The sequence below is a fragment of the Vulpes lagopus genome, chromosome 1, assembly GCF_018345385.1.
Source record: "Vulpes lagopus strain Blue_001 chromosome 1, ASM1834538v1, whole genome shotgun sequence".
Lineage (NCBI taxonomy): Eukaryota > Metazoa > Chordata > Mammalia > Carnivora > Canidae > Vulpes > Vulpes lagopus.
Window position 1 is genome coordinate 149,941,544 of NC_054824.1, and position 14,172 is coordinate 149,955,715.

General features: G+C 46.0%; 1 protein-coding gene across 2 annotated transcripts in view; it reads right to left on the reverse strand.

Annotated features, from left to right (window-relative positions):
• Nucleotides 1–14,172, reverse strand: part of KIF26B (kinesin family member 26B) — a 447,298-nt gene that overhangs the window by 272,861 nt on the left and 160,265 nt on the right. For both annotated transcript variants that reach the window (XM_041761098.1, XM_041761100.1), the window contains one exon: nucleotides 6,338–6,874. In XM_041761098.1, coding sequence (XP_041617032.1) covers nucleotides 6,338–6,874 — 537 coding nt within the window. The remainder of the gene's footprint in view (nucleotides 1–6,337; nucleotides 6,875–14,172) is intronic.

Below are 14,172 nucleotides of genomic sequence, written 5' to 3' on the forward strand. Positions count from 1 at the left end.
CCAAAAACTTACTGGGTGTATTTGTTTCCAACTGCAGCTGAAGCAAATTACCACAAATTTAGCAGCTCCAAGCAACACAAATTTATTCTTTCTTTTCTATGCTCTAAAGTTCTGGAGGTCAGACATCTACAATGGGTCTGGGGGGCTGGTTCCTTCTGGAAGCTCCAGCAGAGAGTGTGATTCCTTGACTTTTCTACCTATTAGAGGCTGGCTTCCCTCTGTGGCTTGCAGCCCCTTCCTCCACCTCCAAAGCCGACAGTGGGATCTTCTTTCCTCTCTGACCTCTGCTTCTGTCCCTAAATTGCCTCTCTTATCTTCCTGCCTCCTTCTTACAAGGACCTTTGCCATAACATTGGACCCATCCAGATAATCCGGAGTGATTCCCTCCCCAAATCCTCAACTCAATCATATCTGCCAAACCTCTTACTATGTAAGGAAATATATCCTCAGGCTTCCTTTCCAGGTATTAGGATGTGAACATCTTTGGGGGTCTTGTATTCAGCCTACCACACCAAGTAAAAGAGTATTTTTGAAATTTCCTGCTGGGTTGGATGTTCACTTCAGATCATGGCCCTGCCCTTATCCATAAGTTATGAAGGCCTTAGAATTTCAGCCTGAGCACATATCCTTCAGAAACGTCCTGTCCGTGACTGAGTATACAAAGTACTTCCTTTTCTGTGTTCACAGTTTGTCAGAAAGCATAAAGATGAATAGTACTCCTCTGACCATCTATAAATAGGTGGAAAAAAAAAAAACCCTATCATGTTAAAAAAGAATTGTTTTGATGTCACAATTTGTCAAATGATGACATCTTGTGCTATTGCCCTGGCTGGGCAAAAGTAGCAGCAAATGGGCAGCAAATGGGCAGCAAACGGACACCAGGGCTGGCCCAAGAAGGGCACTGTGCATATTTCAGGGGACAAATGGCCGAGTAAAGAACATGAATGAGAATCCTCTGCTCCTGACTGGCTACCAACACCTGCCCCTGGCTCCTGCCTGCAAAGTAGTTCAGCAGGAAGGAGCACATGGACACCTCCCCCCCAGACTCAGCTACACTAGAACATGTGCTCCTGGTTTCCATGCATGCATCCTAAGTAGAGCCTCCGAGTCCTGGGGCGTTAGCGAGCAGAATCTTGCCTTCTTCTTGCAGTGGCACTTGGAAGTCCTCCGTAAAAAGGGCCAGCACCAGGGCACCTGGGTGGCTCAGTCGGTGAAGCATCTGCCTTTGGCTCAGGTCATGGTCCCTGGGTCCTGGGATCGAGCCCTGTGTGGGGCTCCCTGCTCAGAGGGGAGTCTGCTTTTTCCTTAGCCCCTCCCCCTGCTCGTGTTCTAACAAATAAATAAAATCTTAAAAAAATAATAATAAAAGGAAAAGGGGGGGGAAAAGGGTCAGCATCACATCTTCCCGAAGATTCTACCCTCTGAAGAGCAAGCAGAGGTACTGTGGAGGCCTTACCGCTTAGCCGACCTTGACCCAATTCAGACTGATGCCAATTCAGTCCTCTTGCCCATGACCTAAAACGTAGACTCCAATAATGCCTGCGCTTACGGGGCACAACTGATTTCTAGAGATATAATAGAGATAATCCCACACGGACTTCAGCCAGAGTTCAGTCTACCATTGTCTGACGTTGATTCCAACTGATGCTTTTTTGAGAAAGCAGGAAGATTTTTACCAAAGGCATTTCCTTTAACTTAAGGAATACAGGCCGAATACTTCGTCCTGTTAATGATAAATCCCGCTATGGATTTATTACTTCTGTATTAATCTAACACCATCTTAAATTTGCTTGACATGTTCACCTTATCGAAACACTGTGAAATAAAGTTCTTCTAGCCCTTCGAATGCACCTACGTCGAGTGTGGCATCAAATGCCACCTGGATTCTTTGCGCTGCATCTAAGAATTTACTGAGAATCATGAAGATACTTCTGGTTAGAGATATGCTTGGTGCCCATTCACTAGTGGTTTCCACCAAAAATCTTGGGGTCTGGATAGGTCTTTTGGCCCAGAATTGTTTCCTGAACCTAGGGCTAGTCATGATAAACACCTTTATCATGTTCCCCTGAGACTGACATTTTCTCTAAGGAGCAGCCACTTTGCACATGTTAGCTGCTGTGAGGGACATAAGCATAAAAGGCATCTGTGTTCTCAAGGAGTCTGTAATCTAGCAAAAGAGCTCAAACTCTGAACAAAGAATTTCATATCTTTTAGCCTCGGGCTTCTCTTTTGGCAAAGGAGGAGATTAGAAGAGATCATTAATACTGGTATCCCTGGGATCCCTGGGTGGCACAGCGGTTTGGTGCCTGCCTTTGGCCCAGGGCGCGATCCTGGAGACCCGGCATCGAATCCCACATCGGGCTCCCGGTGCATGGGCCTGCTTTTCCCTCTGCCTATGTCTCTGCCTCTCTCTCTCTCTGTGACTATCATAAATAAATAAATAAAAAATTTTTAAAAATACTGGTATCCCTGCCTTATAGTTTTTAAATTATTTTCATATTTTTCTTAATTCTGTCGTCCAACAACCTTACAAGGTAGGAGTTCCATTGGTGAGGAAATAAGATGTCAAGCTACTAAACTGAAGTTTTTTGTTTATTTTTTTAAAAGATTTTATTTATTCATTCATGAGAGACAGAGAGAGAGACACAGAGAGAGAGGCAGAGATATAGGCAGAGGGAGAAGCAGGCTCTCTCCAGGAGCCTGATGTAGGACTCGATCTCAGACCCTGGGATCAGGCCCTGAGTCAAAGGCAGATGCTCAACCGCTGAACCACCCAGGCACCCCTAGACTGAAGTTTAACAAGTGTTGGAGTCATCGACTTAACCCCTGGTGAGACAGTCTCCGAATCTCCCACCATGATACAAAAAACAGCAACCGGTCTATAGAACTGGATTCCACGATTCTGGATTGGAATCCGAACATCCTATTGATTCTGAGTGTTATATGTCTTTCCTGCAGTTATTTACGATAATGAATAGAAATCAGGCAAAAGCAGCTGCCATGCAAAATGATGAAGTTAATCTGTGGTTGACTACCAGGAACTAACTCAGCCATGTCTTTTCCAAGTCTGAACCTGTGTGGCCCAAAGAAGGCTCTGGAGCATTTTTTCCTTCCCACATATGTATATAGATTGTGTTAACTGTCCACAAGCCCTTCTGTGAAAGACAATTGAAGATTGTTTTTTGATGATTATAGATAACAGAGGGCTTGAGGAATCTGAGGGGCCTCTGTCTAACCTCTGTGAAGGTTTGATCCTGTCAGTGTTGGAAAGCCTGTCCTCATCTCTGTCATCCTCCCTGCACTGAAATGGTAGAAGGGCAGCGTCCTCTTCCTGCCTTGTTTCTGCAGGCCCCAGGTCTTTGGGTGTGGAGAACTCCCAGCAGCAACAAAGCCTGGATCCTAGATGCTTCTCTGCCCAGGGAACAGCTCTGGCACTAGTCCAAAGGACTATCTGCTTGGTGAGGAGAAAAGTAGAAGTGTGGGTGGGCAGCAAAAGTGAGGTCAGCTTTCAGTGCAATCAACCATCTCTGCTGAGCTGGCTAGACTGTGAGCTGCGGAATATTTATTGCAGGGAGATGTCCATAACGGGAGACATTCAGTCTGGCCAGACCCAGATCACCCAGCCCAGGGCATCAGGATGACACAGTCACAACACAGGGATGCTGATCCACAGCCGGGCACCAAATCTCTTTATCCCAGACAGATTCCCTTTGATCCCTTTATCAATCAGGGGGAAAGGCATGAATTAGTCTGTTCTGGAGCTGGAGAGGAGGAATCAAATTTACCCAGGAAAATCTCAAGTCTGTAGCTTGGGTGAATCATCTTTAGACCACATCTGCCCCCGCTTGCCCACAGGCTGGACTGAAAGCCCTTCCGTGTGCTCTCAGAGCAAGCTGGGCATCTCTCACCACCTCTGCATTCACCTCACTGGCTGATACTGAGTGGTTCACCTGCCTCATCCCCGGGGCCACAGGACCTGAAGCTGCCTCTCCAGCCCAAGGCAGGAGCCCCCGGCCACCCAGCAGAGTATCTGGCACTTGGTTAGAGCTTCCAAAACATTTGTTATTGTACAGGAGCTTCTTCTCATCAAAGACGAGGAGGAGCAGAAAGAATCACAGCACAAAAAAAAGAGATGCACGCATCATCCTTCAACTTGCTCTCCAGCAGCACCTTCCCCACCCTCCATGCCACCCCCCTCGCCCAAACAAACTTTGCTAACACTTCGACTATTCTATACAAAAACACCAGTTCCAAGTCCTTCTGTCCCTGCTCATTAGTGCTGTATAGCAGCTGAGTCGTCCAACTAGCACCTGATATATGTTACAAGTGCTTTGGGGCCCAGGAAGGCGAAACATGAGTTGTCTGTGTAACATGAGTATGTGGCTCGCACAACCCAGGATGTGTTGAAAATACGACCCGGGTAGAAGAATGTGCACTGGAGCATTTTATTTATAGTAGCGAAAACCTAAACTCTAGTAATTGGTGCTTGGTTATATAAATTAGGCCATACTCCTATAATGGATCATATTTATATAATGGTGCATTAGGCTACCATTGAGGGTCATATTTTAGAAACATATATAATGGCATGGGGAAAATGTACCCAGTATATTAGGCGAAAAGCAGATGACAGGATTAAACCTCATCACAATTTCATAAATTGTGTTCGTATAAAATACCAGAGGACATACACCCGACTGCTCCATAGTCTATTTCCGAGTGATGTTGGTTTTTAAAGTCTTATTTATACTTTTTTGTATATTTTGTGTGTTATTTTACAGTAAACATAATACTTTTTATAGTTTTCAAAATAATATATTCAAAATCTCAAACAGAAAAGGCATGTGATTCAGCAAGGGAAACAGGCAATTGTGTTCAGGCCCTGGATGGTTACACTCAAGCATTAGACTACAAAGCCCTGTCCAGGGTGCCACTGGCTGGTCATCAGATTTATGTTCACGAACCAGAACATTCCAGCCAAAAGTAAAATGGCAGGTAAGCCCCTGTAGGTCATATAGCAATGGTTTTCTTTGGTGTGCTGTGCCTGAAAGGAGCCGGATCTGGGAAAGATATTGATAGCAGATGGCTCCGGGGTACGGTGGTCAGGACTGAAGCAGCTGTGGGAGGGAGCAGGGGCCCTGGCTCTGTCACCCACTGTGTGGCACAAGTCCTTTGATTTCTCCATCTATAAGAGGAAGATCTAACATCTGTCCTGCCTGCTCACAGGCCTATTGGGAGATGAAATAAAAAGATGCACACTATTATTTTGTAAACTCCAAAGCACCCAGTAAATGGAAGCTGGGCAATCCAAGAATGCTAACTTCTTCAGATAAGGATCCATGCTCTCCACTTACCTTCCAGATATCAGGGAAGCCATCTACACTCAAGAAAAAGTCAATAGGAAGTAGATCAGCCACACTTAATTCATTTTATGTTTCCCCATATCTTTGCCCCATATAATGAAAACTATGCTGTGTTCACTGAACTTGCTTCCTTTTTCTTCTGGACACATGGACAGATTGACTTTCCCAGCCTCCCCTGCATGAAGCTGAGGTCAAATGCCTAGACTCTCACCACTGGAATGTGGAAGAAAGTTACCTATGCCCCTTCCAGGATGGGCCCCCCCATGAGGTTCTCCACAATCTCTCTCTTCCCTCATTTCTTGGCTGCTTGTGTGAGGTCTGGTGGCAGATTCCATGCCCCAAGGTGACTTGGAGCCAAGAGGAAGGCCATGCACCAAACACCCAATACAAAAGGGCCATGAGTAAAAAATACCCTGAGATCATTTGTTATACCAGTCAGCCTCTCTGATACATTCTATGACCATGGCCACCTCTCTATTCCACAGCAACTGTCAATGCTTTCTGCTGCTTCCCACGTGACTGATGCAGGGTACATAGACACATTTGTTAAACCCAACTCTCATCTAATGGAACATTCACCCAAGAAAAATTAAGACCATTGTTTTTTGATTCCTTGGAAGATTTAGGACCTGCTCTCTTATTTCTTTAGAAGACACTTTTGGCAACCTCATTCCAACCATATTTAAAATGAGTTGCAAATAGAAAAGGGTTAAGGTCCTCAGGGCAGGAGAGATTAGGAAGGGGGTCCACACTTCTTTTAGAAGGACTGACCAGTGGAAGCAGAGTGCTACTGTAGATCATCAGCCCTTTGGATATTTTACCTTTATTTAGGAATGGCCAGTGGGGCCACATGGAAACATCAGGCTCTAGGTTGGGGGGTTCCTCAAAAGAAAAGAGCCAAGGCAGGAAGTGCTGCCCATGTCTCTGTTTAGACTCCAACCAAACTTAATCTAACTTGTCCAGAGGCTACTTACCTGGTACGGGTACAGGGTGACACCGTTGGTTCTCGACAGGGACCAGGTGCCGTCCAGGTACTGGTGAGCCTGGATGGCCACCGAGTTGAGGATGTTCCCGTTGCTGGGACTGGTGGCCATCTGGAGGCTGACCTTGGCCTGGTGGGTTGGGGACCCACTCTTCTTCTCTGCCCCACTGCTAACCCCAAGGCTGTTGGGTTTGCTGCTATGCTTGTTGGTGACGAAAGCTGTATAGTTGGAGGAGGCATAGGAGGCAGGCACAAAGGCCCAATCCCTGGGCTGCTGGAGCCCACCCACATGCCGGGACCCCACCAAGGCGGGGATGTTGGAGAGTGGTGGGGGTGAGCCAGGGGAGCCATCATAATGCTCGCTGCCAGCTGCCTGTTCCAAGGTTAACACCATCTGGATGGCCTCCTGCTTCAGCTGGTTCAGGTGTGTGGCACAAATATCACAGCGGTTGTCCTTGTCATTCCATGCTTTCCGAATGGTGTTGGGGACCTGGAGCTTGTCATGAATCACAGCCGAGACAGCAGGGTCCTAGAGAACACACAAGCAAAAGAAAAAAAAATAGGAGAGCCTATAACTCAAGGCTGGTAAGTGCAATTCAGGTGTCTGGCTAATGAGTTAACCCCTGGATGTACCGAGTGTTTGTCTGCTAGACATCCAACAGAAATGAGCAGCCAGGCGGTCAGTACAGCCTCTAGCAGACAAGTGCATTCGATGAACCTAAGATTATTATGGGGGAGACATGAAGGAATAATCTTTAAAAAAGATTTCTAAGCATCCCCCACACCAGGATCATTCAATACGAACATTCCAGAGTCTTCTTGTATCCACTAAAGAACTACCACCATGGCTGTAACTCCCCAAGGTATTCGCACAGACACTAATGTCTGTGCAGGCAGAAGGGGCAAATGCGGTCATTCTGACCAGTGCAGTGGTCCTCTGGTTCCCTGTGACCCATGGGACACTGATAATTGATGGAGATTCTTGGTTTTTTAGGTTTTATTTATTTATTCATGAGAGACACAGACAGAAAGGCAGAGACCTAGAGGGAGAAGCAGGCTCCTGTGGGGAGCCCGATGTGGGACTCAATCTCAGGACCCAGATCACAACATGAGCCAAAGGCAGATGCTCAACCACTGAGCCACTCAGGTGCCCTTAGAAATCCTTATCTAAAAGATATCAGAAACTTATTTAATGAGGATGATTTCTTTCATTTATGTGATTTTTATAGGAAAATAGGACTTCACAGAGAACTAAGCACCACAAGTGTTAACCAGTTATCAGATCATTCAGGTTCTAGTTACAGTTCTGCTACTAATTAGCTGTGTGACCCTGGATGAGCTCCTTAGCCTCACTGAGCTCCTCATCTGTCACACAAGGCCATGGCTGCTCCTTGTTGTAAGGTCCTTCTAGCTCCATGACGCTGGTTGTGGAGAAATTGAGAGAAGAGAGTGGTCCTACATATACGGACAGAGGCTGGATCAAACTTCTGAGATCCAACATTTTTGCAATGATTGGTAAGGTTCATCTCTAGGCTTGTTTTCCTCTAGGACATTAGAAGAAAATCTGCCCTTCTGAAACTTATTGTCAGAATAAGTCACTCACCCTTTTATGGGGCGGAAGCTCCTCAGGACTGAAGAGGGTTTGATGAACTGTGGGTGAAAGAGGCAGCGTGGGGCAGCCAGGGTGGGCAGGAAGATCAGCGGTGGGAGGGCTGTTCTTAATTATGATCCATCTTGACTACCGGCTGTAGCATTTTGTTTTCCCTGTTTAACTACCCTGAATAGCTCCTCAGCATGCACTGATTAATTGATTAATTAATCAAGAGGTCTCTTTACACAGCAGCAGCAGCAAGGAGTGGCTCAGGAGGCAGTAACTCAAGACAGTCATATAAAATTATGGGAAATAATAGGAGGTCAAGGTCGATCAAGTGTGGTCAACAAAGCGATGCGAACCATATGAGACCTGCCTTGTGGCATCCTTCTCGATGACAGCTGCTTTGTTCAGAGTCCTGTCACACCTCAGAGCATGTGGGACCCAAACTGGCAGACGGGCCCCTCAGGGACCAAGCTCAAGCAGACTGTCACTTTGGTTTTCAGATAAGGAAACTGAGCTCCAAAAGAGTTAAAAGCTTGGACTGCACCCAGACTTCTCCACCACTAGTCCATGATTTCCAGATCCAAAGAGTCATATTCATCAACGGACTCATATTTTTCGCACAGACCTATAAAGTTTCCACCTTATCCATCTAGGAAATGTTCATTTTTCAAAATAAATTTATTTGCGCCTCCATATGTGCCAAGTTACAGTTTCTTGCTTTTTCATATTACATGAGAACTTTCCCTTATTGATAAATGTCATTTGAAAATGTGATTTTTTAAAAAAGATTTTATTTATCTATTCATGAGAAACACACAGACAGAGGCAGAGACATAGGCAAAGGAAGAAGCAGGATCCCTGCAGGGACCCCATTGCAGGACTCCATCCCTGGGGCCCCGGGATCACGACCTGAGCCGAAGGCAAATGCTCAACTACTGAGCCACCCAGGCGCCCCCAAAATGTGATTTTAATGACCACACCATACCTTATCCTTTAATTGTTTCAAAGGTCATTTATTTATTCCCACATTCTACTACATAATTGGAGACAGTGTAAGAAATCAGAGACTGGCATTCAAAGTCAATCCACAGGCCACGGCTTATGCTTTCAAGGCAACAAGCTATTTGGTTTCAAGACACTGCAAATGAAGTGTTGATTTAGAATATTTGTGTTAACTCAACCATCAGGAAGAAGTGTCACAGTGAGGAGGCAGTGATAAGATTGGTCCCATTCACCCATCACAGTTTATTTTAGATCCTTAGTGAACCTGGATTTAACTTGACATCTGCAGCTGGGTAAAGGGACCCATCCACAGACAGAAATGGCAGGACCTGGCCAAGCCCTGCACCAGGCTGAGGACTTAAGGATGCATGAAAACAACTCCTGTCTTCTGCGAGTTCACAGTCCCAAGGACCTTCTTGGGATGGTCCCAAGACCATCCGGATGGTCTTCTTCTGGATCCTATGTCCCTTTGCCAATACCACCAGTCAGGACCAATAAACACACACTGGGAGGACACACGGACTTCAGCGCTCCCCTCCTGGTTCCCAAGGCACCAACGAAGTCATCTATGAGCCCTGCAGTGGGGCTCTCCGGCATTACCATGAACACGGCCACAAATGCCAGGAAGTAGCAAAGAGCTGCTGTGCTCTCATCCAGAGGAAAGCTGGCACTGATTCATTAATGACTATGCAATCGCTGGCTGGTGTCAGAGGTATTCCCTAAATTAAGCAGCCCTTGATCTGAAACCCTCTGTGTGTTCCTAGGCCTCAGTAAGTCAAGAGATGCAGCTTGTGGAAACGAGAACCTGTTTCAAGTGTTTGTCCATACATTATAAATATTTTAGCACAACTCGAAACTTCAAAGAGGGATGGTCGACAGATACCGCTTTCTGTGAGTGCTGGAATAAAGATGATGCTGCTTCAGGGGAGGGGAGGCCTCGACAGGAAGACAGAAAAGGAGGCTTCAGAACCATGGATGGCTCACATGTGCCAGCCTCTTCTGTCACCGACACACAAAGGACCGCGGTGGTCCCAAGAGCCAGACCAGGGGAGCATCCTCCAGGCCAACGGCCACCATAAGAAACCTAGACTCAAGGAAGAAATGAAATAAGCACAGTCTGGCTTGCTGCCTTGCTCATGGGCTCCAGGGATGTTCCTAGGGTCCAGTCCTGGTTCATTATGGGACCTCCAGAAATGATCACATGGGCACAGTGGGAATCCAGTATAAGCTGAATCTCTATCTTTAAAGTCCTAGTTTTTGGGGACACCTGGGTGGCTCAGTGGTTGAGCGTCTGCCTTCAGGCTCAGGGCATGATCCTGGGGTCCTGGGATCAAGTCCCACATCGGGCTCCCTGTGGGGAGGCTGCTTCTCCCTCTGCCTGTGTCTCTGCCTCTCTGTGTGTGTCTCTCATGAATAAACAAATAAAATCTTTGAAGTCCTAGTTTTCACTTTTATATGAAAATGGGTTATTGGTCTTGGGCAACATTTTCAACCTCAACCTGTAAGTTTGAGTGTTCTGTGCCCCAAACATTCTTCCCTCTCAAAACTAGTAGTAAAATTATTTTTCCTCCACATCTGCCATGATGAGGAATTCAAGGAAACTTTTAGGGATCTGGTAATGTTCCTTAGAAATAGGGTGAGGGAAAAGGGAAGCTCATGGTCAGACACCTTATCTGCTCCATCGGCAGGTGCTAGAAAGTAAAACAGAAAATTCTCTAAGATGCTTTCCCAATCCCTTTACAGCTCTTCTTCTAGGAGCATTTTGGGAAAGGGGCAGGCCTGCTAAGTCCCCTAAGCATCTCTGAGACTAGTGACTCTCTTTAGGTTGATATCCTCCCCCAATCTTCTGGCCAACTAATCTAACAAATTATGATGAAATTTCTCTTTCCCAGGCAATGGCATGCAAACCCATAGCTTCAAGGGCCATCTATACCCCGGTGACTGGGATTTCTCTCTCCCTGTCCCTGTTGGTCTTTCTTCTGAATTCTGAGCCTTGTATCTCACACCACCCTGGAAAACATCACCCAGGTAAGTACTCTTCACATTGACAATTCAAAATGAATTTTATTTGCCCCTAAATCCATTCTTATTTCAACATTCGCTAACAGAGATTAAATAGTATCCTTATCCATTCTGGCACCCAGGCTAGAAACCTAGAACTTTTCTTGTCTCCTTTCCCCTCCAGTCCACCAAAGGTCAATAGTACTTTTTGAAAGCTCTTGCCCATCCCTCTGCTCCATGCCCACTGCCATGATAAAGCTGTTAGCATTTCTCACATCACCACAGTCTCCCTGATTTTAGCCTTGATGTCAAACCTGCTTCCCTCAAAAACAATTTTACTAAAATGCAGATCCAATGGTGCCATTATCCCTGCTTTCCCATACCTACATTCTAGGAGTGATCTTACTTCTGTGGTTTCTATTTGTAGAATTCTTTCTCTGCTAGCCATGAGCTCCTCGAGAGGAAATATTCTCTTTCCATCCCATGTCTAGAACACTGTCACTTCCCCCTGTGTCTACAACAGTGCCTACTACATCTCTAGTAGGGGCTAGACAAATACATGAATGAAAATAAGCAAGGCAAAAACAACAAAATAACAAAGTTGGTCTGGGTCCATCTTCTGTTTATTTTGTCTAAGTGAGCTAGTCGCCTATTATATAATTGTCATGAAACAAATCCCTCCAAATCTAATGTTATTAGAGTTTTCCAGCCATATTTGTTCTGCCTGGCTAAAACACCTAATGTGGGTCAACCATAACCTGGATGTCCTCCTTTGACCAGATTCTTCCTTAAATTATTAGACTATATTCTCCATTCCCTTGCCTCAATACACAATCTCTTGAGTTGCCAGAAAAGTAATGTTAATTTGCAAAGGATTTTTTTTTTTTTTTACCATCAGGCCAACTCATCAGTCCCAAACAATGGAAATCTATGTAAAAGGGTACTGCCAATGGGCAAGACAGCCCTGGTGCAGTAGGGCTGAACTCTCAATAAGCAGGTGGCATGCTTATTTTCCAAGAGTGGGGGGCAGGCTTTTAGCCTAGGATGTAAGGCTACTCGTGAGAGTGTAGACCATGGAGCCAGAGCAGGGACCCAGGAATCACTGCTCAAGCAGACCACACACACTAATGTCCCATTTCATCCTCTGCTCAGCCATAAATGCTAATGCCACTTTCAAGGACAGGGGTGTTGGGTTTTTCCCATGTAATTTTAGCCAAAAGAGTACTTTGTGTTCTTCCAAAGCCTTTGGGTCTGGGAGGAAGGCAACAGCTGGAGTAAGCTTCCAGTATGTGTCATACAAATTCCTATTGATATTTGCTTCCGGTTTATTATTCTAGAGGCCTCTGGTGACAAGCTCATCAAGATTTAAGCCATTCTTCAAAGGCAGTTTCCTTCCACTTTGTTCCTAAAACTTTCTTCCTCCATAAATGCTGTCTCGGTGAGGCCTGGGATGGCGGGTAGGACTCTGTCCCAGAAGATCAATGGGATTCACCTTCACACGCCTTAGAATCTTTCCAGCTAGGGTTTGCATTCCCGCCCTGTCCCCACCTCCTGATACATTCCTCATCAGTGTTCTATCTTTTTTAAGAATCTGTGTTCTTCACAGCAATTGTATCCCCAAAGGCAGGTGCTCATGTTAATGATTCTCTTTTTTGAATGGAAACAGCTAAACAGAAAGTTTGCAAACCAACAGAATCTAGCAAAACTCAGGTGCATCTGAAGGACACAAACACTCTCATTCCTGGCTCAGCAGGCAAATATTTGGACTCAGATGTCCCTTAAAGCAGTGGTATTTTGTTTTTTTCACCCCAGTAATTTTAGAAAAAGAAAGAGCAAGATAATCTGACCACATCTTAATTAGCTATGGGCAGAAGGGAGAATTTAAATATCAGAAATATAAGGATGCACTCAAAATACCAACTAGTGGATGTAACCTCTTCCTCGGGAAGCTGTGGTCCCTGGTGCCTATCAGCCACCTGACCTGCATAGCTCACTTTCCATGCACTCTTGATGGCACCTGAAAGATCAAGGGCATGCATCAGGTCCTGACGACCCACAGTCCTTCCCAAGCAAGACTCTACTCGCCCAGCTGTCTTATCAAACTGATCCACAGCTACACATCAGTGCTCTTTACTTCTTTCTTCATAGAGCCCCAGGCCCCCCCAACAGGCCACTTGGACTATCCTGGAGGGAAGCCAGGGAACAAATCAGACTGTGACAAGTGATGACATCTCAGTGCTCTTCGTGACAGAGAGCCACCCCCTGCTGTTCTCATGAGCACTGTGCAAGCTGAAGACAGTGAGTGCTCCCCTGTGTTTGGCAGAGGGTGCAAGGCTTATTCTGCAAAATTCAGTGCTTGCAAGAGGGAAGAGGCAGAGGTGTGTGAGAAAGCGCACAGGGAGCGCTATGATTAGACTTTGTCTCAGGTGAGTCCTGAAAGCCAGAACCACCACCCCAGCAGGGATAGCAGCCAGCCCTGAAATCTCCAATGCTGGCCGGTGCCCCTGCTTCATGAACGGGACACCTCCCTCCGGCCTCCCACACCCGTCTGAACACGAGGCTTGTCATCCTCCTTTCTCGTTAGCTTTGTGAGCCACCAGCACTTCTCTCAGTAATGACGATCACACGTGGACACGAGTCCTAGCGGATGAATGTAAAGGCATGCTAGGTAATGAGCTCAGAGAGACCAAAGGGGAAAAAAAAAAAACATTGTGGGAAGAAATGTTAAGTGTCAAACCAAAGTTGTTCTACATAAGAAACCAAATTAACCTGGGATGTAGTGACTGTGCCCAGCCTAGGTAATCCTGCTGTCGTTAGGGTGGGGAGATGCGGGGCTGGCTCCTGGGTGAATGACTGTGGTCCCCGAGTGAGGCTGCAGGCGGCGGGATGCAATTAGCATGGCTGCTTGTGGCAATGCACAGAAAAGTGGTGCAGCTGATAAGACCCTTCTGCTTCAAAAGAAAAGGGAGCTTTTTAATTAGAACTTAATATGATTAAGGACAGTTCGTGGATTACTTGAAAGAACAGGTGAGGTGTCCCTCATTAGGATCAGGAACATTTTTTAAGTCCCTGGGTCTCATTTTCGGACTCAGTGTATGGACAGCATCTGTTGATTCTCTTGGAAACGTTCCGTTACAAGAGTGCCAGGTTTGGGCCCTCACTTTACTGCTTCGGAGCTATTTACAAAAATCCTATCCAAGCTTCAGTCTCCCAAAATGTGAAAATGG